The sequence below is a fragment of the Rousettus aegyptiacus genome, unplaced genomic scaffold, assembly GCF_014176215.1.
Source record: "Rousettus aegyptiacus isolate mRouAeg1 unplaced genomic scaffold, mRouAeg1.p scaffold_m13_p_1, whole genome shotgun sequence".
Lineage (NCBI taxonomy): Eukaryota > Metazoa > Chordata > Mammalia > Chiroptera > Pteropodidae > Rousettus > Rousettus aegyptiacus.
In genome coordinates, this window is record NW_023416284.1 from 25,801,987 (window position 1) to 25,822,885 (window position 20,899).

General features: G+C 53.0%; 1 protein-coding gene across 1 annotated transcript; it reads right to left on the reverse strand.

Annotated features, from left to right (window-relative positions):
* Positions 1-3,589: 3,589 nt before the first annotated feature.
* Positions 3,590-18,482, reverse strand: COL9A2 (collagen type IX alpha 2 chain). Its single transcript, XM_016140061.2, has 32 exons — positions 18,356-18,482; positions 17,064-17,138; positions 15,832-15,867; positions 15,688-15,750; positions 14,601-14,654; positions 14,442-14,477; positions 14,334-14,357; positions 13,948-14,001; positions 13,608-13,661; positions 13,443-13,490; positions 13,167-13,223; positions 13,031-13,084; positions 12,692-12,745; positions 12,236-12,289; positions 12,083-12,136; positions 11,895-11,948; positions 10,735-10,788; positions 10,267-10,320; positions 9,980-10,033; positions 8,928-8,972; positions 8,482-8,535; positions 7,826-7,879; positions 7,477-7,530; positions 7,319-7,390; positions 7,067-7,102; positions 6,880-6,924; positions 6,760-6,792; positions 6,449-6,595; positions 6,114-6,168; positions 5,600-5,788; positions 4,799-4,876; positions 3,590-4,341 (listed from the first exon to the last, which is right to left on the reverse strand). Exons 1-32 carry the CDS (start codon positions 18,425-18,427, stop codon positions 4,142-4,144), a joined length of 2,067 nt encoding a protein of 688 aa, XP_015995547.2. The 5' UTR covers positions 18,428-18,482; the 3' UTR covers positions 3,590-4,141.
* Positions 18,483-20,899: the final 2,417 nt, after the last annotated feature.

Below are 20,899 nucleotides of genomic sequence, written 5' to 3' on the forward strand. Positions count from 1 at the left end.
TCTCCACCTGAGCTATCGAAGGAGAGCTGGCCTTTACCTTTATATTCTCATTGTCACCCCTAATCCTTTATGTAGTATTCTTCTTCCTGAGAAAGCCTTCTTCTACTCGATCTTCATTAATCTTTTGGCTTCTTCTGTACTTACGTACTTTATGTAGCTTTGACTGTTTTGAGTGTTTTATCATCATTAGCAGAAAGTTTACTAAGTACCACTTGTGGCCCTTAAGTTCTGTTCTTGGTGCTATATAAAGAAAATTACAGAGAACTTGTATCCAACAACTTATGATTCAAGACCCTTCTGAGTGTCAGCTACTGGGGAGATGAGAGACCAGCAGAGGTATCCAAGGACAGTGTGATGAGTTAAGAGCCAAATTAGACAACCCTTTATTCCCATAAAAGGGACCAAAAGTATGGGATGGCAGCTGTTGGTGGAAGTGGGTTTGAGAAAAAGATTTTATTTTTTAACTTAGCAAATGGGGTTAATACCTGCTTCACAGGGCTCTTGTAAGGGTGGCATGAGATGATGTTTGCAGGGTGTTTAGTACAGTGCCTGATAATAAGAGCTCAATAACTGATTACCATGCCTCAGCCACACATGCACATTAATAATCATAATTGTTAATAATGCTATTAATAATTCACCATAATCACTATGATATGGATAAGCACAAAAGCAAAAGTGTCTAACCCAGCTGGCAGTCAGGGTGAGGAGAGGATTGTTAGAGGACGAGATCAGGTTTTGAAAGAGGAGTAGGAACCAGCCAGGCAAGGAAGGGCGGCGGGTATTCCAGAGAACAGCAGGTACAACAACATGAGAACGTGGAGGCATTTTAGGAATTGCAAGTTAGGACAAACGAGGCGAGAGAGGAAGTTGGGTCAGGTTTAAGGGGCTGTGTGCCATAATAAAACATGTGGCTATTATCCTGAATAATGTCATTTAGCTAATATGTATAAGTTCCTGTTAAATACTGTATCTTCTTGTAAGCTCTCAGGGTACAGCAGTGAACAGGACAAAATCCCCTCCCTTCATAGAGCGTACATTCTAGTTGGGGAAGCAGTGAACAAATAGTATGTAGGGAATGAATGAATATTTGCTAAACAAATGAGTGAAAAGGAGAGATCAGCAGAGTTGGAGAAGAAACTTGCGATAAAGGGGTGAAGGCAAAACGTCGAAAGTGATGCATCCTTCTTATTTCAGGCCTGGGCGCCAGGTAGATGGTAGAATTAGGAGCACCCTGAAGGAGCAGGTTGCGGTGGGGGTGATTCCAGTTTTGACTTTAGTTCTGGACAGGTTGAGTTGCAGTGCTTATCAGATAGATTATCCAAAGGGGACAGAGGACACATCTCATCCACCTAGATCTACTTGAGTTGATTATGACCTCATGAAGAGCGTGACAGAGGTCCAATAACCAAGGCAACTGGTTGTGAGTACTGTCATCAATGGAATCCTCGGTTTATGGATAAGAAACAAGCCCTCCAACGGGAATATTTCTGCCCCTACCAGGATTCTTTAGAGCAGCCTCTCCACTGCTGCTCCACTGCTGTTGCCAGTGCTTACCTGGCGGAGGGCTTCATCAGCTTCTATGCCCACCCAGTGCCACCATATTGATACTCACTTTGGAAATTGCCAAAATGACCAGCAGCCAACTTGGGGCCTTGTTTGTTAGTAAAACACTAGAGCTCTGGCCGAAGGCCCCTTTCACTGTTAAACTTTTGGTGGCATGGGTTGGATGCCGGCCATCTGGGCTGAAAGATTAATGGTTTACTAAATTACTTGAAACAAAATCCCATCATCCAGACTTCTGCAGCCCAGCCAAGGGCAGGTTTGGAACTCAGTCCTCATAGGCTGCATTCTGGAGGAGAAGCTGCGGAACCTCCAGGAAGAGCCTGGGCTGCCTTGATGTAATACTCAGTTTGGCTTCCTAAATCCCCCTTTTCCTGTTTGTGAACATAGGAGTTAAATTCCTAATTTATTTTTGTTGCACTAGATTTTTGTCTCCCAAGGTTCAGTTATTGAGGGGCAGATCCCTGTTCTTGGAGGAGGAAATAAACTAGATGCTCTGGGCCGTCTTGGAACATGCCTCAGCCACACAGTAGCCAAGACCAAATCCTTTCCTTCCTGGTTTGATGGTCGGTGGGGTCTTCTTTGAGCATTCACTTAATAACTATTTATTGAGCCCCTGTTATGTGCCAAGCACTGTTTTGGGTTTTCTTTTTGGTTTTGGTTTTTGAAACTCTCATTTTTTCCTCTTTTCAAATGACTCTCCTAAGGCCAAGTTTTCAGACACCAAGACAAGTAAAGTGACTTGGTCTATAGAAGGGAGAAGCCCCTCTCCACTAGGTATGAAATACCTGGAGCCGGCTCAGAGCCAGGCTGCAGCTGCCTGCTGCAGCTCTCATCCTCTTCCCCTTCTCACTGAGCCCCAGATTCTGGATTCCAAGGCTCCTACTGCCCCAGCTGTAGTGGGGCCTTGGGATGGGGGAAAGGGGACTGGTATGATTCAGGATTTGCCAAAGCACTGAGGGCGAAGCCACCTCTGTGCCCCTTAGGTCTACCCCACCTTATCCTTCCTGTCTATCTTTGGATTGGGGTAAGGATGCTGAGATGTCACCAGTAGTGGTGTGTGTGTATGTGCACACACATATTGGGGCAAGGAAGGGAGGAGAGAAGGTGGGCCGGCAAGGGGAGTTCTCTGCCCCTGCTGGCCAGAGGAGAAAAAGGGTGCTCCAGCATAGACGGAGATGCGCAGCCAAGTTTAGGGTGAGGTGCAGGAGGGCCCGGGCTTCAGAAAATACTCAGACCTGAGGCTGAAGCCCTGTGTCTCCCTTCAGGAGGGTCTGGAGTTGGCAAAATGCTTCATTGAAAGAAACAAATGCCCAAATAAACAATGGAGCAAAGGGATTGGTCACTCTGAATTTCAAAAACTCCCATCTTTGCATGAGTCAAAAGCACCTGCCTGCCATGCCCTTCCCTGCTTCTGCTGTTTGGAGCAGCTTTGCTTGCCTACAAAGCTATGAGGCTGGAAGCCCCCAGAGGTACAGATCAGATCTGAGCCATTCTCCCCTAGACGTCCCCTTAGTGACAGTGGCGTGAGTGAATATCACTTCTGCTCCCATCATCCAGTCCATGTCTGTTTTTCCCATTGGCCTGGGAACCCCTGAAAGGTAAGAGCCAAGTCTTATCTTTCGCTGCCAGCTCCTGCCCCAGGGCCAGCACACAATGGGTGCCAAACTCACAGAGGACCTCCCATGTGCCAGGCCCCAGGCAAGACACCAGGAGTGCTCTACTAGGATAAATAAGACCTGGCTGAGTCCTTGTCACAGCTGTACCTGGCTGAGTCCTTGTCACAGCTGTACAGAGTCTGGGAAGTGATTTGCCCAAAGTTACATAGCAGGTCACTGTCCTGACCACCCCCAGGTTCTTCCCACAGATGTTCCTCCAACTTGCTGTGTCATCCTAATGCTCACAATTCAGGATGTGCCCAGAGGAAGGTGCCTTACCCGCTGCCCTCTTCTTCTGCAGCCCCTGACTATCGTTCCCAAGCAGAGGAGGCCCAGCCTCAATCCATGAGAAATTAAGCCCAACAATTCACATCCTGATTTGTACCCAAGTTGGGGGTTTTTATTTACAGAAAGGCCTTTGCGGATCTAAGGGAGTGGTGGGAGAAGGTGATGCCAGAAAGAGAAGGGGAAAGGGGGTTTAAATACTTAGACGGGCGGGATGCAGGGAGGAAGTAGTGGGGCTGGCTTAAGGGTGGCCACCTCAGGTAGTTACCCATCAGCAGTCACCCAGTAAGTCCAGGGGGTGAAATGGGATCAGGAACCAGCAGAGAGCTAAGTCCCTCTGTTGGCCAGTGGAAGATGGTACAAATCAAGGATACATTTGTTTTAGTAACATCTGAGTGGTGCCGCTCCATCTTCTTTGGAGCTTGCACTCTCCAGTGACACTAGCCCTGTCTGTTGGCCTCATCTTTTCATTTTGATACCCTCCCTTCCCTTCCTCCATGTTTTAGAATTTCTTTTTCCTAAGGACTCCTGGGTCCCAGACAGAAGGTCTTGGGAAAGCTGGATTCATGTCTACCCAGAGGGAACCCAGTCTTTTTCCCCCAGGATGCCTGCCAGGCTCTATCCTGGCCTGATGTTCATGGCCCCTTGATGGATCCGGGCTCTGTGAGGCGTGCAGAGGCATAGGCTGAGGCTCCAAGACAGGCCGCAGGCTCACAGAAGCCAGGCAGCCCCACGGGGCCTGGCAGGCCAGGTCGACCTGCCTCTCCTGGGGCTCCTGGGGACCCTCGGTCTCCATCTTTACCATTGATTGACTGGCCGGGGCGGCCAGGAAGACCTGTGAAAGGGAGAATATCAAAACATCAGGGCCTCCGCCTGTCTCCACCCTAGAACTTTTAAGTTCCACTTTTCAGAGGTGGAGGGGTAGGGTGGAGAATGAAGCCAAGGACACCACAGGTAGAAGGGACTCTGCCCCAGACTAACAGGTTGGGAGTTACATCCAGTTGTGAATTACTCCCAAATTTCAATCAATGAGTCCTGAGAGCAAGTACCCTTCCTTTCCCTCCATGAAGCAGATTTTGGTACAACCCAGGAGGTCCTCAGAATCCCAGCTGTCCAGTTTCCAGCCGGACCCCTCTCAGAGGCCCCTGGGTACTCCAAAGGGGTGCAAAAGCTGGGTGCATGGCACTGAGTTGCAGAGCATGAGGCCTCCACAGTAAAGATCCAGTTGTCTATGGGTCATTAATTCCAGAGCTGAGGGGCAGAACTGCCTCTGGGCAGGGCCAAGTTCTCACCTGGGATCCCTGGGGGCCCAGGCATCCCCGGGTGCCCACGTCCCATGTCTCCCTGGTCACCTTTCTCTCCACGTTTTCCTGAAGAGAAAGAAGGGGGCCTTAGTTTTCCAGAACTGGAATATATTTTTTTCTACTTTGGTTGCTATTTAATTTCTATTTCACACATAGCAATTATTCCTATTTTGTGCTAGTTTAAAACAGAGGAAATTTGGAAATGACTGCAGAAGTGGTTAAATAAAAGAAGGTCTAGACAAAGGATGAAACTCTATAGCCGATAAAGTTCGTTACAGGAACGTGTCTCATAATAAGGATAGCTGGCATTCCCTATGTGCCAAGCAATGAACTATGTAAATTACCTCTAAATGTAATTAACATCCTCACCACAATGAGGTTGTTGCTATTAATATCCTCATTTTACAGATGATAAATCTGAGGTCCAGAGAGATTAACAAGTAACTTGTCCAAGGGTCACAACAAGAAAGTGGCAGCGTCTGGACTCATAGCCATCTTGTGACTCTCATGTCTGCCCACTTTACTGTTTTGTTAATCTGCCTCCCCACTTCCAGAGACATGCAAAGATGTGTATGGTGTATCACTAAGTAAATTTAAAACAACCTCCCCGCAAAAAAATAAAAATAAGGTTATACAATAGTACATTTGTTTTCATCAATTTGCTGCCAAAAAAGAAAGCCCAGGAGATCTCATCCTGGGAAGGGGAAGGATGAGAGAAAACAGGAGGCCGAGCAACAGGAGCCAAAGCCCATCGTCTGGCCCCCACCCTCACCACAGAACGGCACTCACCTTTGGGCCCCGTGTTGCCAATCTGACCCACAGCTCCCACGATGCCAGGCACACCCCGAGGGCCAGGATGCCCATGGGGTCCCTGTTTGCCTGGGTACCCAGGAGGCCCAGGGGGTCCTGGGGGACCCACCATGCCAGTCGCACCCAGGGCTTCCCTCTTGGCACTAACAGCCACTTCTGCCAGTTGCTCTGGAGGGAAGGAGAGAGATAGGTCTGTGACATGGGCGCCAACTCAGAAAACCCAGAAAGCAGAGCGTCCTGATGGCCCCTGGCCCCTGTGGGCACAGAACAGAAAAGCCCTGTATTTAACCTCCCCCTTTTTCAGGCCCTTTTGCTGAAGTCAAAGGTCCATAGAGAGCAGGGATGTATCTAAGGTCCCCAGGCCCTTATAGGCAGAGCCGGAATGAACACCCAGGGCTCCAGACACTGGGGAAAGGCCACTTGGAGAGACTCCTGAAGGGGGAGTGATGCCCTAACCTGGATGGTGAGGTTGGGTTGGTGCCCCTCCCCTCACCTTGCAGCATCTTCAGCACCACATCCACGATGTGCTGATCACTGGCATCTCGACCCTGAAAGCAGAGCCGCCCTTTCAGGAAGAAGCCCCTGGCTGCCAGGGCTGCTGCTCCTGTGCCCTGTGACCCCTCCATGGTCCACTTATTCACAGGAAATACTTCTAGCATCTGACCGACATCCCTCCTGCTGCATCCCACACCCATCCTCTCCGATCTGCAGTGTGGAACCAGTCTCAGAGACGCCAGCTTCCTCTGGGAGTTCCCAACCTTCAGGGCATTAGCAGCACCCCAAGAGATTTCCTATTTAGGAGACCCCCACCCTAGGGGGCCAACTCACCGCCACGCCCTGTCTCCCAGTCTGTCCCGGCACGCCACGGTCTCCAACCAGTCCTCGAGGGCCAGGGGGCCCAGGGTAGCCCTGCACTCCGGGAGCTCCCGCATCCCCGCTGGGGCCCCGGTAGCCGGGCTCTCCGCGGACTCCTTGCTGCCGGGGCGGGATGGGTGCAGAGCCAGGTGAGAGGACGCACGCAGTGGGAGGAGGTGTAGAAGGGGGAGGGGCCCTGGGGAGTGGCGGTTCCCCGGCAGCCCAGCAGGACGAGGGCGGATGGCGGGAGAAAAGGAAGGCGGCGTCGCAGGGGCTGGACTCACCTGTCCCTTTGGCCCCGGCTCTCCAGACTCGCCCTGCAGGCACAAGGAAGCGCAGTCAGAAGTGCCGGAGCCCCGGGGCCGCCCTCTGCTTCCCTGGCCAACCCCACGCAAACCGCTCACCTTCTCGCCTTTCTCTCCTGGGAGGCCGGCCACCCCCGGGTCGCCCTGTTAATGCAGAACCATGAGTCACAGCAGCAAGGGGTTTCCGCGTTGGGGCTGCGATACCAACACCCGCCGCCCTGCATCCCACCCACCCCCGACGCCTGCGACGCCCCTAGGCGGGGGAAGGGGAGGCGCTGGTACTCACCACACCGCCGCGGGGACCGGTCTTCCCTGGGGAGCCCTGCAGAAAGCAAGGGACTTGATGAGTTCCTCCACCTCAGCTCCTGGTCACATTCCCCTCTGCAGCTCTGCCTCACCCCCAGAACTCCCTGGACCCACAAAGAGTAATTTTTCCAGGAAGACTTGGAAGCTCAGAAGAATTCAAGCTCCACTCCCCCACACACACCCCAGGATCTTAGGGCCTCTTTACCAGGTATTTTCCAGTCCCTTTTGGTACCTTGTCTCCCTTGATGCCTGGCAAGCCTTGTGGCCCTGGAATTCCCGGGGACCCTTGCTCCCCCTTTGGGCCCTGACGAGAAAAGAAACCAAAGGAGTAAATCAAATGAGGTGTCAGGACATGCTCCCCACCGCCTACCTGAGCTGACCTGCACCTACCTGACGTCCTTGAGGGCCTGGCTGCCCCACTGGCCCCCTCTCACCTTGGTCACCCTGAAATGGAAAGTGTCACATCCAGGCTGTTGGCACGGGCAGTCTACCCCTGCCAGACCCCAGGCCAGACCCTACATGGTCAGGGTGCCCTCCCTTTCTGCTGTCACCAGCAGAAAGTAGGTCCTTTGCTCTACTTTACAGACCAACAAATTGGGGTCCTGGCTGGGGAGGCCTCATACAAAGCTGGGTAGGACTGGGCAGGTGCTGGAGCCACTGAGAGGACTCAGATCCTGGGTCCAGCAGAGTCAGCAACTGCAAATGACTCCAGGGAGGGGCCACTGTGCCAGGCACTTACCTTCTGCCCCATGATGCCCCGGGGACCGATTTCTCCTCGAGGCCCTGGCTCTCCCTGAGGGACAGAGAAACTGGGAGTAAGCAGTAGACCTGGTGGATCACTCCCTTACACAGCTGGCTAACATCCACCCATCCTTGGGTCACAGCTAATTTGCTTCATCAGAGAAGCCTTCCTTTACCCCCCATTTATTCCTTCGTGTCTCTGTACTTTTCCTTCAGAGGACCAAACCCAATTATAATCAGTCATCATATGGTTACTTATTTAATGTCTTCTCTTCCATTAAATGGTAAGCTCTGTGAGTAGGACACTATGTGTCTTAGTATTTAGCACAGTTGCAAGTATTTCGTGAATGTTTATTGAATGAATGAATGAACAAATGAACGAACGAACAATTCTTGTCTGCTAGATTCTCCATTCTAGTCAGCTTGGTCATCCGCAGAGGCCATATTACAGAACTGAACCAGTTCTCACCCTCAGTGCATTTTACAAAGAGGGGAAGAGCTTCCCTGATCACTGGCAAAGGCCTGGCCAGTACCCAGGGTAACCCAGCCTAGGGCTTCACAGTCTCCCTCAGACCCATACACTGAGTGCTGGGTCCTTAGGCCTGGGGGCAGGGGGCAAAGCAAGAGCCCTGTGTCAAAGGAGGGGACACTTACCTCCTTTCCGGGGGGACCAGAGAATCCAGGGAGGCCCTGCTGGCCTGGCTCACCCTGTAGGAAAACACAAGTCTCAGGTCAGTCTGGGTGGCCCAGTCAGGCCCTTGGCCTTAGGGAAGCCCAATGAACCCTAAATAGACTGGAACCAAATGAGTTGGGGATGGGAAATGATGTTCTTGGTCAGGTCCTTGGGACTCCACTGATTTTCCTGTGTTTGTTTCTCATCTAGATTTGGAGCTATGCCATCCTGTCTCCAGCTGGGACAAGGGGCAGAGGGAGGGAGCAGGAGGGAGGTGATTAGGCTCAAGAAACTTGTGTCCAGGCCAAGTTGCTGAGTCTGGGGTGAGGCCTGAGCTTTGCTGTCTTTACAGCATGCTCCTCATCCCTATCCCCAGGCCCCCTTGCTCAGGTAAAGCTATTCTGCTCCCAGCTTGGGGTCACCTCACCTTGTCGCCAGGGCCACCTTTTGTCCCAGGCTGACCTGGCACACCCTGTGAAAAGAAGTTAAAATCAATTTCTGTCCAGGCATGGGGGAGTCCCAGGCACCTGTGCTTTACCTCCCATCCCTGATCCAGATCCTTCCCCCTTGTGGGCTGAACAACAGAAGGCCCAGACATGGCTTCAGGAACTTGACTATGCTTATCCCCAAGCCCTGGTGGGAGAGGAGGTGGGGACAGAGGGACCTGTAGTCTTTCGGGAGAGGAGGAACACACTATGTGCTCATAGGCACATGTGGTGCATACAGAAACACAGTATGCACATGGACACATTAGCAAGTCTTGGTCTCAGGGCCTCCAGCATGGAGCAGGGCTGCGGGGGTGGGGGTGGGGTGTCCATAGTCTGGGTCCCTGAAAGGTGTGAGAGGGAGGGGCCCTGAATGGTGAGGAGGCACAGAGATGGCGAAGGGCATTCCAAGCAGAGGCATGAGCAAAGGTCTGAAGGCGTGGGGGTAGAAAAGCCAAGGCAGTGTTGAGAAGGGAGACCACGAAGAGGGGCAGTGGTTAAAAAGGGAACAGAAGTAGGCCGGTCCGATTACGGTGGTCCCTGAATGCTGAGATGAGCTAGGAGGACAAAGATAGTGGCTGTTCCATTCATAACTATTTTCCCTTCCGCTTGGTGTATCTTGGGTACTCAGTAATTATTTTTTGATGAACTGGACAGAATGACTTTCCTGGAGGCGATGAAGGCCATATGGGGTGCATAGCAGGGAAATGGTCAGATTCCACGCAGCCAACATGGAGGACTGGAATAGCCAAAGAGAAGACTGGAGCAGTTTTCCCAAAGATAAGGCTGAAGCCAGGCCAGAGCCCACAGAGGTGGTGATGAGGCTTGGGCTGGGTGAGGGCAAGGATTAGAGCAAGAGTCCTGAGTGTCCGGATTTTGACTTCATTGCCAACTCATGCTACTGTGGGGAGAGGGACAACAGAGCACCTGGCCTCTCTGAGGAGGAGAAACAGCTTGCCATGGGGCAGCCCCCATGGCTCCACCCCATACTCACCGCTAGGCCCTGGTGGCCTGTGTTTCCTGGCCGCCCCGCCTGTCCTGCACTGCCCTGAGAGAGACAGAGAACCAGAGGCGTAAACGAGAGCTCCACCCAGAGTGTCCGCAGCTTCCACCGAGTGCAGGCAGGAGAACTACGGCCCAGGGGCAAGAATGGATGTGTCAGTGAGACACCCGAAGGTCCCAGTCTCCTAGGCCTCCAGGATCAGTGTGATAGGACTCAGGGCCTGAGCCAGGAGGGACCCCGACCCTTGCCCCAATCCTGCCAGTAGTTCCCGCTCTTACCTTCATGCCAGGTGTGCCTGGGGTCCCATCCTTGCCATCGATGCCTGGAGGACCCTGCTCAGGAGGAGAAGGTAGAGTCACAATGGGGAGATGACTGGGCTCAGGCCACCCACCCATGTCCCTCTGTGACAGCTGTATTGTGCAGGTAGGAAGTGGGTCCAGTCATCTGGAGGTGTGCCACCAGCCAACTGGGGGAGAGGAGCGGAAGTGGGAAGGGGACTTCAGAGGCTGGACCACAGTCCCTCCCTTGTGTGAGTGGCAAGGGTCCCAGGTGTAAGCCTCTCATGACCTCTCCTACAGCACCTCCCTATTTATGACTGAAAAAACTGAGGCACAGAAAGTGGGCATTTCCCAAGGTGAAAGCTTGCAACAGAGTTCAGTCTAAAATCCCAGGTTCCATGCTTTCATGGGTCTTGGACAGAGTTGAATGAACCCCCGTCTCTGTCAGGGTGGGTCTGAAACACTTACAGTTGTTCCCTTTGGGCCTGTTATTCCCTGGGGTCCTCGAACACCTTGGCTGCCCTGCAAAGTAGATAAAGATGAGGTCACTTTCAGGATGCTGAATGCCTGTCTGGCTGTTGATGGAGGGGAATAGCTAACAGTGACCTCTGGGTCCCACGGTCCCTTTGGCACAGACCACGCTGTGCAGGGCAGGAGGATGGGGGCCTAGGTGTGCTCTTTTGGCCCTAGACCCAGTGGGAAGTAGAGGTCAGTGTCAAGCAGAAGGGGCTGGGCTGGCCTGAGCTGGGCTGGCGGTGGTAAGAAGGAGCCAGCACTCACTAAGACCCCACCAAGACTCTGAGCTCCACTTATATCCCACAACAAACAAATGCAAGGTGTGGGCTTTGTTTAGGTCTTAATTGGTACAAGAACCTTGAAGAGATGTTTTTAAGATAACTAGGGAAAAATGAACACAGACTGGTTATTTGATGATGTTAAGGAATAATTGATAATTTTATTAGTGTGATAATATTGTGATTATGTAAGAAAAAGTTCTTATTTTTAAGAGATACATACAGAAGTATTTAGGGGTAAAATGACATGACGGTAAGGATTGTCTTGAAAATATTAGAGCAAAACAATAACAAAGCAAAGGAAAATCGGGGAAAGGGGGAAGGATGAAGCAAGTGTGGCAAAATGTTAATTTGGGGAGCTGGGTACATGGGGGTTCATTATATCATTTTCTACTTTTCTGTATATTTTAAAACTTGCATGATAAAAAACTAAAAAAAATAGCTTTACTTTCTGCTCAATTTTTATGTAAACTCAAAACTGCTCAAAATAAATTAAGTCTATTAATTTTTTTAAAAAGGGGGGAGGTTTGAGAGAACTGGGATCTGGACCAAATCCCATTAGCCCCATGGCTGATTTGCTGGAATTTCATCGTCTGGCTCGGGGGCTGTGGGACTGAATCTCATGGTTTCTCATGAATTTGATCAGCAGCAGGCTGGGCTTTGAGCAACGGGGGCAGACAGAGCCGACTGGGCTTCTCCAAACCAGTCACCCACACGCACAGGCACCGAGTAACTCACACGCGCACACGCACACATGCACGTCCTACATGGAGCTGAGCCCTCCCCAGTATTCCCCAAGGGCCCTGGTTGGACAAGAGGAACCTGAGGACTCACCACATCGCCCTTCTCCCCAGCTCGGCCTGGTGGCCCCCGCGGACCTTCCTCACCCTGGCAAGAAGGACAAATAGGAATCCAAGTTAATTGCCTCAGAGAGAGCCGTACCCCGCCCTTGCGGTCCGGGGAGCTCCAGCATGGAGGAGGTGTGTGGGGTTGTGTGGAGGAGGTGCCAGGAGCAGACTTACTGGTGACCCAGCGGCGCCAATGGAGCCCACCATGCCTTTGTATCCACGAGGACCCTGGGAAGAGGGAAGGAGGTGCAAGTCAGTCCCAGCTGGACCCCAGAGGCCAGAGGGCTGTCAGAGTAGCTCTTGCAGGAAACCCTCAGACTCACTTACCATTTCTCCTTTGGGTCCCGCCATGCCTGGGTAGCCCCTGACACCCTGGGGACCCTGTCAAGACAGAAAAATGATAGTAGCGGTGGCAATTTTAAGATCCACTTCATGATACCTTCTCTGACCCCCACCCTCATTCTTCACAATGCTCCTCTGAGACAGGCAGCTGAGTCCCTATCTCATAGAGGGGGCACCAAGGCTCAGAGATGGGGAGGAACTCACCAGGGTCACTCAAAATGACCCTGGCAGAACCTGGGCCTCAACCGAGTCTGCTGACTGACAGACTTGGTTCCTGTCCCCCAGTTTCTGACAGTCAGCCTCAGCCTCCCGCTCCCTACCCAGAGACATGCCAGCGGGGCACAGGCATCCCTTTTATGAGTTAGAGGCCAGAGCAGGGGAATGACTCCCCTGAGGTCTCCCAGGGTGAGGAGAGGAGGCTCCAGGGGAAGTGTTTCTTACCGGCGGTCCAGGGATGCCTTGCTCTCCAGAGGCACCCACGTCCCCTTTGGGACCCTAAAAGGTGGGAACGAGTGATCAGACAGGCAGGCAGATCAAGAGATAAGTATACAGACAAGCAAAGATACCATCCCTTCCCAGTGCCCCGTGACTGCTGGATGGTGAAATGGAGGCCCAGCAAGGAGAAGGGACTTGCCCAGAAACATACTGACCTAGAACATGGACCTCCTGCCCCCAGCTCAAGGCTCTGCCCCCAGAGACCCACGAGGGAAGGGAAAGAAAGGAAGAAGGGGAGGCTTTGAAGGAGTAGGACCTACCACGGCCCTCCGCCCTCACACTTACTGGCTTCCCCAGGTGTCCAGGATCTCCCAGAACCCCGCGTTTGCCAGGATGCCCCTAAAAGAAAGGATAGAGCTCAGTATGAGGTCCCCTCCCAACCACCTGCTCTGCCCTCCCAAAACTTGGGCCAGTAGCTCACCTTCACTCCCTGCAGCCCCGGGGGGCCTTTCACACCTGCTGGACAGTTGGTTGGGCACTGAGAAGAAAATTCCGCAGGGCTCTGTGGTCATGTGCCTGCCTCAGGCCAGCTGGGCAGTGCTTCCCCATCTTGCCAACTCCCAAACCCTCTTCCCAGCCCGCCTAGCTGAGCCACTCTGCACAGCCCCTTGCCAGGACCCGACCTATCTCCACCACCGCCCCTCTCCAGCTGCCCCACCCCTTCTCTACATTAGCCCCACCCAGGACCACCTCTTACCAGGAAATCCGCGCTGCCTTCAAGGCCCTGGATGGTTCCAGGGCGGCCCTAAGAGAAGATGTGTGGAGATAGAGCCTGATGTGAACTCTCTCCACCCTCGGCTTTTGCCAGTGACTCTTCTTCCTCAGCTGCACACTGCTACGCGAGAGGTCTGAGGACACTTACCGGTTTCCCAGGAGGGCCTGGGGGACCTGATGGTCCCTCTGGTCCAGGATCTCCCTGGAAGCAAGAGGGGCTCATATCATACACCTGCCCAGCCAGGTCACCTCCTGAGGTCTGACTCTTGGGGATATCAAGGCCTGATTGGCAAGGGATGACTCCAGCCCTTGGCCTCCCTGAAAGACCCACTGCAGGGGAAGCTCAGCAGGAGGGGTTTCTGTCCTAGGCCTGGAGGAGCTCCCTGATGGCCAGAGGCAGGCCAGGAGCTCCTGGAGAGACACCTAGCTTGCTAGCTTGAAGGCAGAGGGCAAGAGGCAGAGTGAGCAGACAGGTGGCTGGGGCTCACCTTGGCACCTGTGATTCCAATCTCACCAGGAAGCCCAACGGGTCCAGGTGGTCCCTAGGAGCAGAGATGTCACTGGTCAGGATATCTTGGAGGGTTAGCCCACCCCAGGCACCCAGGTAGGGACAAGCACCCAGGCCCCCTTCCCCACTTTTACTTTGCAACCAACCTCAGAGGACTGACAGGTTAGGGCTTTAAAGACCAGAGACTCCCAGAGCCGGTGGATAGGCCCTGAATGGGCTGGCCCAGGGTTCTCTGGCAAGTGTGCCCATTTCTGACACCATCAGAGCATGCTAGACCCTCCCCATAATGGCCGTTCTCTTAAAAGCCCTCTGCATCTTGCTTCCCTAGGAGTCTTAGGGACCTTGCCCCATCCCCTGAGGACTCACAGGAGGTCCAGCGAAGCCAGGGCCCTGGAACAGAAGGAAAAGAGACTGGGTTCATGGCTCCTTCTTCAAGTACCCCCTCCCCACAAAGGGTTGCCACGTTATACTCACTGGCAGGCCAGGGGGACCTGGGAGCCCAGGCTGGCCCTGCAAGAGCAATGGGAGAAGCTCAGAGGCTATGGTCTCCTGGGTCCCTGCTCCTCTCTACTGCAGCCCCTCCCAAACACTGGCTCTAGGTTGCTCATGCTGAATCCCCAGCAGGCCACTTACCTTGACTCCAGGGGTCCCAGTGGGGCCAGGCTCCCCCTTGGCTCCAGTTAGACCCTGAGAAGGAGGAAGTTAGATCAGTGAGAGGCCAGCCTGCTCCCTGACCCATGTGCTTCTCCTAGGTGGGCTGAGACTGCTTTTTACCCCACTTCTTGAAGGTCTAGGAGCCTCAACACCCTTCCCCTAGTTCCCACAGTAACCCTGGGAGGCAGACAGATTATCATCTTTTGAAAGATAAGAACCAAGGCTCAAAGATTTGTCAGGCCAGGTCTCACATCTCCTAGTTTAGGAATCTAGAAGACATAGACACACGTCCGGAACTGTCACTTTCTTGATGTCTGCCCTTGGCAACTTTCTGAGCCTTAGTTTTTTCATCTGTAAAATGGATTAATAATCATGTTTACCTCTCTGGGTGGATATGAAGATTGATGTGAAAGGCAATGTGCTTTGTAATCTTTACAGGGTGTGATGAGTGGGAGGGGCCCTGGTGGCTGGGCACAGCTTTGGTGGGTACCTCTTGAGCCAGCAGGGTAAAGGCAACTCATGAGAGCTTCTTCCTCCTCCCATCTTTCAACGACTGAGCCAAGTTTATCCCCCAACCAGATGACTGTCCCAGTGGCCTGTGTCCAGGAGCCTGTGACCTTAGGGTCCCCAAGAACTCTCTGGTATCAGCCAAATAATGTTCCTCTCCTGAGTTGTACCTTCAGCTGCGAAGGGGTGGGGAGGGGAGGGGAAGGGAAGGGAAGGGAAGGGAAGGGAAGGGAAGGGAAGGGAAGGGAGGGGAAGGGAAGGGAAGGGAAGGGAAGAGGGAAGAAGAGGACGAAGCACACAAAGACAGTTCCACCCAGAGTATTCAGTCTGATACTTGGAGGCTAGCCATGTGACACTAAATCCTGGGTGCTGCAGACTAACAGAACCACTCTGTGGATCCCATGTGCCCATGATTCAATGCTCTTGATATACATGTGAGGGGTTCCAGTGAAATCACAGGTCACGTGAAGAGGAAGCGGGCTCACAGTCATAGAGTCTCCATCCTGCTACCCCACTCTGAGCAGAATATGAGGGAAAGTGCCAGAACCAGTCTACTCACATCAATCCCAGGCTTCCCGTCTGGCCCATCTGGCCCTGCTTTGCCAGGCTCTCCCTTAGGTCCCTTGAAAACAGAGGTGAGGCAAATATTAGCCAGAAAGCAAGAACTGGAAGGGTCAAAGGTCAGAGAGGAAAAAGCACTCACCGGAGGGCCGGCTTTCCCAGGGGGCCCCTTGTCACCCTGCAAGATACAAGTTGATGAGAGCATGTTCTGGCTCACGCTACCCCAAGTGAGCACACACAAGCCCTGGCTGACGGGTCCCACATGCCTCTCTCCTCACTTTCTTTTCTTCACTCTTGGGCCCCCTCAGCCTCGCACTTTTTAGGAAAACAGCCCTATTTCTTCAAAAAAAAAAAAAAAATCATAGGTTGAAATCAACCCCAGCCAGGCCGGAGAGGATATTAACTCACAATGGGTTTTAGACATGCCAGTGCTGGCAAGGTACCAGTTATGAGACTTGAAAACGGGGTTGTGGGCTTCGAGTTACCTCCAAGAGCTGATGCCTCTTGGATTTGGGCAAGTGTGGAAGAAACTTTTAGAAAAACATGAAGGGGAGCTGAGTGAAGTAGGCAGTGGCTCTCGTCTGGATTGGGGTCAGGAAAGCAAGGGACTGGGAGGGACAAAGATCAAGGGGTCCTATGAAGGGGACAGATTCAATCTTCCCAAGGCAGGAAGGACCTCCTTTTCCCCATGACAAAGGACTCTTGGTGGAGGACAGGCAGAGTCTGGTCAGATCCAGCCCCAGAGCAGCATTGCATTTCAGAGCCTGCAGCAGCCCGGGAGCTGGCAGAGACGCGGGGCCCTGTGTTTGGGAGGCGGAGCCACCAGGTTGAATAGAAGTCTGTCCAGAAGGGTAAACATAGAGCTGACCTCCTGGGGGAGCCTCCTGAATGAGGTATTTAACCCTCATCATGCTAGGGAAAGCAGGGAACAAGCCCAGCTGGTTCAAAATCCGGGCGAGAAATGCAAAGGGAAGAGACAGAAGTCTGGCCCCAGCTGGTCAGCGGTCTGACCAAGGCTCCGGAGCTACCCTGAAGAAGCATCAGACTTGCCAGGCAGCAGGGCGAGGGGTTAAGGCGTTTCCCACTCCGAAAAAGAAGAAAGAGGAGGGGAAGTGGGGATAAGGAGTCCTTGTGATCTGCGGTGGGCAGACAGCAGCTTCTTGTCGGTGGGCAGCTATAACCGGCTCTGCATCTCCCGGCTAGTTTGAGGTTTTTGCAAGATAAATGGGCTCCTTGTGGTGCGGTAGATACCGCCTACTGGCAACACGGGGCACTGCGTCTCCAGCCACCACCCCCACCATCCGCCCCCAGGCTCACAAAGTTGCCCTTTGTCCGCAGGCTCCCTCCCCCTCCTGTCCCAGGTTAGAGACTCACGTCGATGCCGTCGGATCCAGGCACACCCGGCGGCCCCGGGGGGCCTGGGGGCCCCCGCTCTCCTGGCGGACCTCTCTGAAAACACACACAGGGGTGCAGCCTTCAGACAGTGCAGGGAGCTGGGCGTCCTAGGGGTGCACCTTCCCCAGGAAAGACACCTCCGCAGGGAGCAGCGAACTCCCGCTTATTGAGAACCTGCGGTGCACCAGATTCCCTGTACCATTACGCATAGGATCTTAATGAATGCTCAGAACTGTGAGGAGGATACTTTTTTGAGCCCCAGCTTGCGGCTGATGAAACAGGCTCAGAAAGATTAAGAACGATCACAGAGAGTAAGTGGTGAAGCCAGATTCTGCCCTAGTTCTGCCCGACTCCTTCCACTGTACCCCGGTGCCCTTGCTGTCGTGGCGTGGAACAGATGGAGAGCCTCATGGCTCGAATAAGTCACAGATAGTACAATGAAGAGTTGCTCGTATATCATTTTTAGATGAATATTCACGTCTCGATGGTGAGAAGGTACCCACCCTCTCCCCTCCCACTGGTGAATGTGAAACCCAAAGGGAAAATGGGGGGCGATGGGGACAGGGGGGGCGTAAGGACAAGAAACCTGTCTTCTCCTTCCACTCAGAGCTCTCTCCCAGCACCGCTCCTCCATCCTCCCTGGGGCGGCCCTCTTACGGGGGGGAGCGGGGTCTACGCAGGGGTTCCACGCGTGCTGGGTTCCACGTGTGCCAGGTGACCGCCGAAGAGCTACGAACCGCACAGGGTAGCGACGGCGCCCGGGCCCTGCGAACCGCACAGGGTACCGCACCGCGCCGGCGTCCCGCTGGACCTCCATCCCCGAGGCGGCCTCGGCCATGAGCCCCGCAGACAGGCAGCGGCCAGGAGAGAGCGGCGTCTGGCCAGAGCTGGCGCCCCGCGGGAGGCAGAGAGGGCGGAGGCCCCCGGAGCCCCTGAATGGGCAGCATTGTCTTCCCCGCCGCCTGGACTTGCCGGGCTGCCAGGACCCAGAGCCAGCTCCTGCCCTACGCTGCTGTCCCCGCCAAGGCCGAGCATCTCGGGACAGGGTCCCAAGGGCTCCTCGGCTCGTAGACCTTTCACGGTGCCGGGTTGCGCCCCGTCTGTGCACCTCCTGAGGGGACTTGCGCTGCGGGACTGTCCGAAGTGGCCCCTCGGGCTAGGAAGTGTCAGTGGAGGGTAGAGGCCAGGCAGACGCCTTCACCGGACTCGTGGGTCCTGGACCCCGGGCCCCGCACCCCGGACCCCGACGCGGGAGTGGCAGCGGCACTTACGATCTGCGCCAGCGCGAGTCCCAGCACCTGGAGCAGGACGAGGAGGCCGCGGGGGGCGGACGTAGCTGCCATGGCGGCGGCGGGTGGGAGAGGAAGGGGGTCCGGGTCCAGGACCGACGGCTGAGGCTCCGCGCGCGGCGATGGCTGCTCTCGGAAGTGGCGGGCCCGGCCCCCTGACTATGCGGCGGGGCGGGGCGGGGCGGGGGTCCGCGGGGTCTGTCACCTGAGAGGAGCGGGGGAGGGAGGCCGTGTCCTCAGCCCAGCTCCGCCCCGCTCCGTCCAGCCGCCAGCGCCCACCCTCCATCCTCGCCCCGGACTTCCCAAAGGCCCTGGCGCTGTAATCCGAGGAGAGGCCTCAGTGTACGGCGGGGATCACGGTCCGGTTTCTGTGTACGGACGCAGAGGGCCGTCGAGGTCCCCCTCCAGCCTGACCTCCAGGGCCCAGCACCTTAGCCCTGACGCGCAGCCCACGCCCCATCACTTGCCCACGTCCTCACCACTTCTGCCTGTGCGCCTGGGTCCCTTCTTTCTCCAGACCCACTGGGCCTCGGATTCTGCAGACCTCAGAGCAGGCTCTATTCAGCCCCCACCCACCTCGTTTCTCTCCACTCACGAACAGACCTCTTCCATATTAAAACATACCGAAGCCCTTCCTGGATCAACCATCCCATGAATACCCCATCTGCCTCCTCCCTCTATTTTACTTCTAGGTCTTCAACAGAGTTGTCTGCATCCCACCTTCAAATTTCCTCCTCTCCCGCTCACCTCCCTGAAGGTCACGGGTGAGGTGGAACACTTCTTCAGTCATCCAGACAGGCCGTTAGCACCTGGGCCTGCCTCGGCCATTCGTGCTTGAAGCCCTGGCTTCCACCACCCAGCTCCCTCTTCTTCTATTGCCTTTTCTTCTCTGAAGCTCCCTTTAGCACCCAGGTTTCTAGGACTGAGGCTGCCCTCTTACTCTGGGTGCTCTCCTCCACGTTCATGGAAACAACCACCACCTTATGTACCAGAATTTCCAAAACTCACCTGTCCAGTATAGGCTCTCTCTAGAGTCCCTTACCTTCCCTTTCATTCGCTTAAGCGATATTGGTAAAATGTTTAGGAATCTGACTCTGTCACTAACTTCAAGTATAACCAAAGTCACCTAAAGCTATATGAGTCTCAGTTTCCTCATCTGTAAAAGAGGATAATAAGAATCCCTATCTTACAGAGTTTTTGTGAACATTGAACGAGATGCTGCATTTGAAATGCTTAACCTAGCACCAGCACATAATAGGTGCTTGATACATTTTAGCTTTCATTATGATTTAATGAGGATCCTCTCTTTACCGGGCCTGCATTCAAATGTGAAGAAGACAGCCGCAAGCAGATGAGTCAAAGAGTCAAGGAGAATACACTTGGGAACTTAGAAATGTCCTGTACCATTGAGCATGTTGGCAAAGGGCTGTAGGTCTTTGAAAGGTGTTCCTGGAGCTGAGACTGGGGAAATGGGCTTGAGAGAATTTAACTGGTCTGCGGAAGAATTTGGAGTTTGTGGGAAGTAAATGAGGGGAGGAGGAGGAAGTGAGAGAGGGATGATGGGTATTGCCTGGGGTGAGGAGGGTGGTATATGTAAAGGACTTCTAAGAAATAGGATGTCTAAAGTTGCTGGCTTTACGTTGTTCATTTCTTCATCTCTTTTTAAAGCTAAATACACAAAGGCCTTATGTGTGTAAGTTTTGTTTTGTTTGTATGAGAATCATATAACGAGAATGAGCTTCATATTTGGACAGTTCACATTTGTTTATTAATTGTCTATTGCAGCATAGCAAATCACCTAAAAACTTAGCAGCTTAAAACAACAATTTCTTGGATCAGAAATTCAGGAATGGCTCTGCTGGTTGGTACTGACTGGGGGTCTGTTCAGACACTCTCAACTCATTTTATGGGGCTAATATAACCTTGATACCCAAATCAGTGACGAGTAGTAAGAGAAAGGAATATTAGAGGTCAATCCATCTTACGAATATAGACAGAAAAGTCTTATTTCAAGTATTAGCATATTGAATAACAATTTATTAAAAGATATATTAATACCAAGTTGGTTTTATACCAGAAAAGTAGGATGGTTTAAAATTAGAAAATCTATTAATGTAATTCACTATATTATTAGATTGAAAAAGAAAAGTTTAAGATTACCTCAGATTTAAAAAAAAAAGAAAAGAAAAGAAAAAGAGAAACTCAAATGTGTACTCTTGTCTCCACCTATGGTAGTAATTTCCTCTTTTAGGCAAGAACAAGTCTGAAAATGGGGGCCCAAGAAGCCAGGTCCCGGACCAGAAGGGAAGATTGAGACCACACCCTATGAATCCCATCTCCCCTGAAGAATGCACAGAGCCTGAAATAGTGGACTAGAGCAAAAAAATAGGAGGAAGATAAATATCCCTACAATTTCCTCTTCATCCAAATTAACTCAAAATTTCTTTTCTTTCTGTCAATAAAATTTTAACTCTTAAGCATAAAGATATTTTGTTTGAGCAGAGACTGAGTCTGATTCATCCTCTG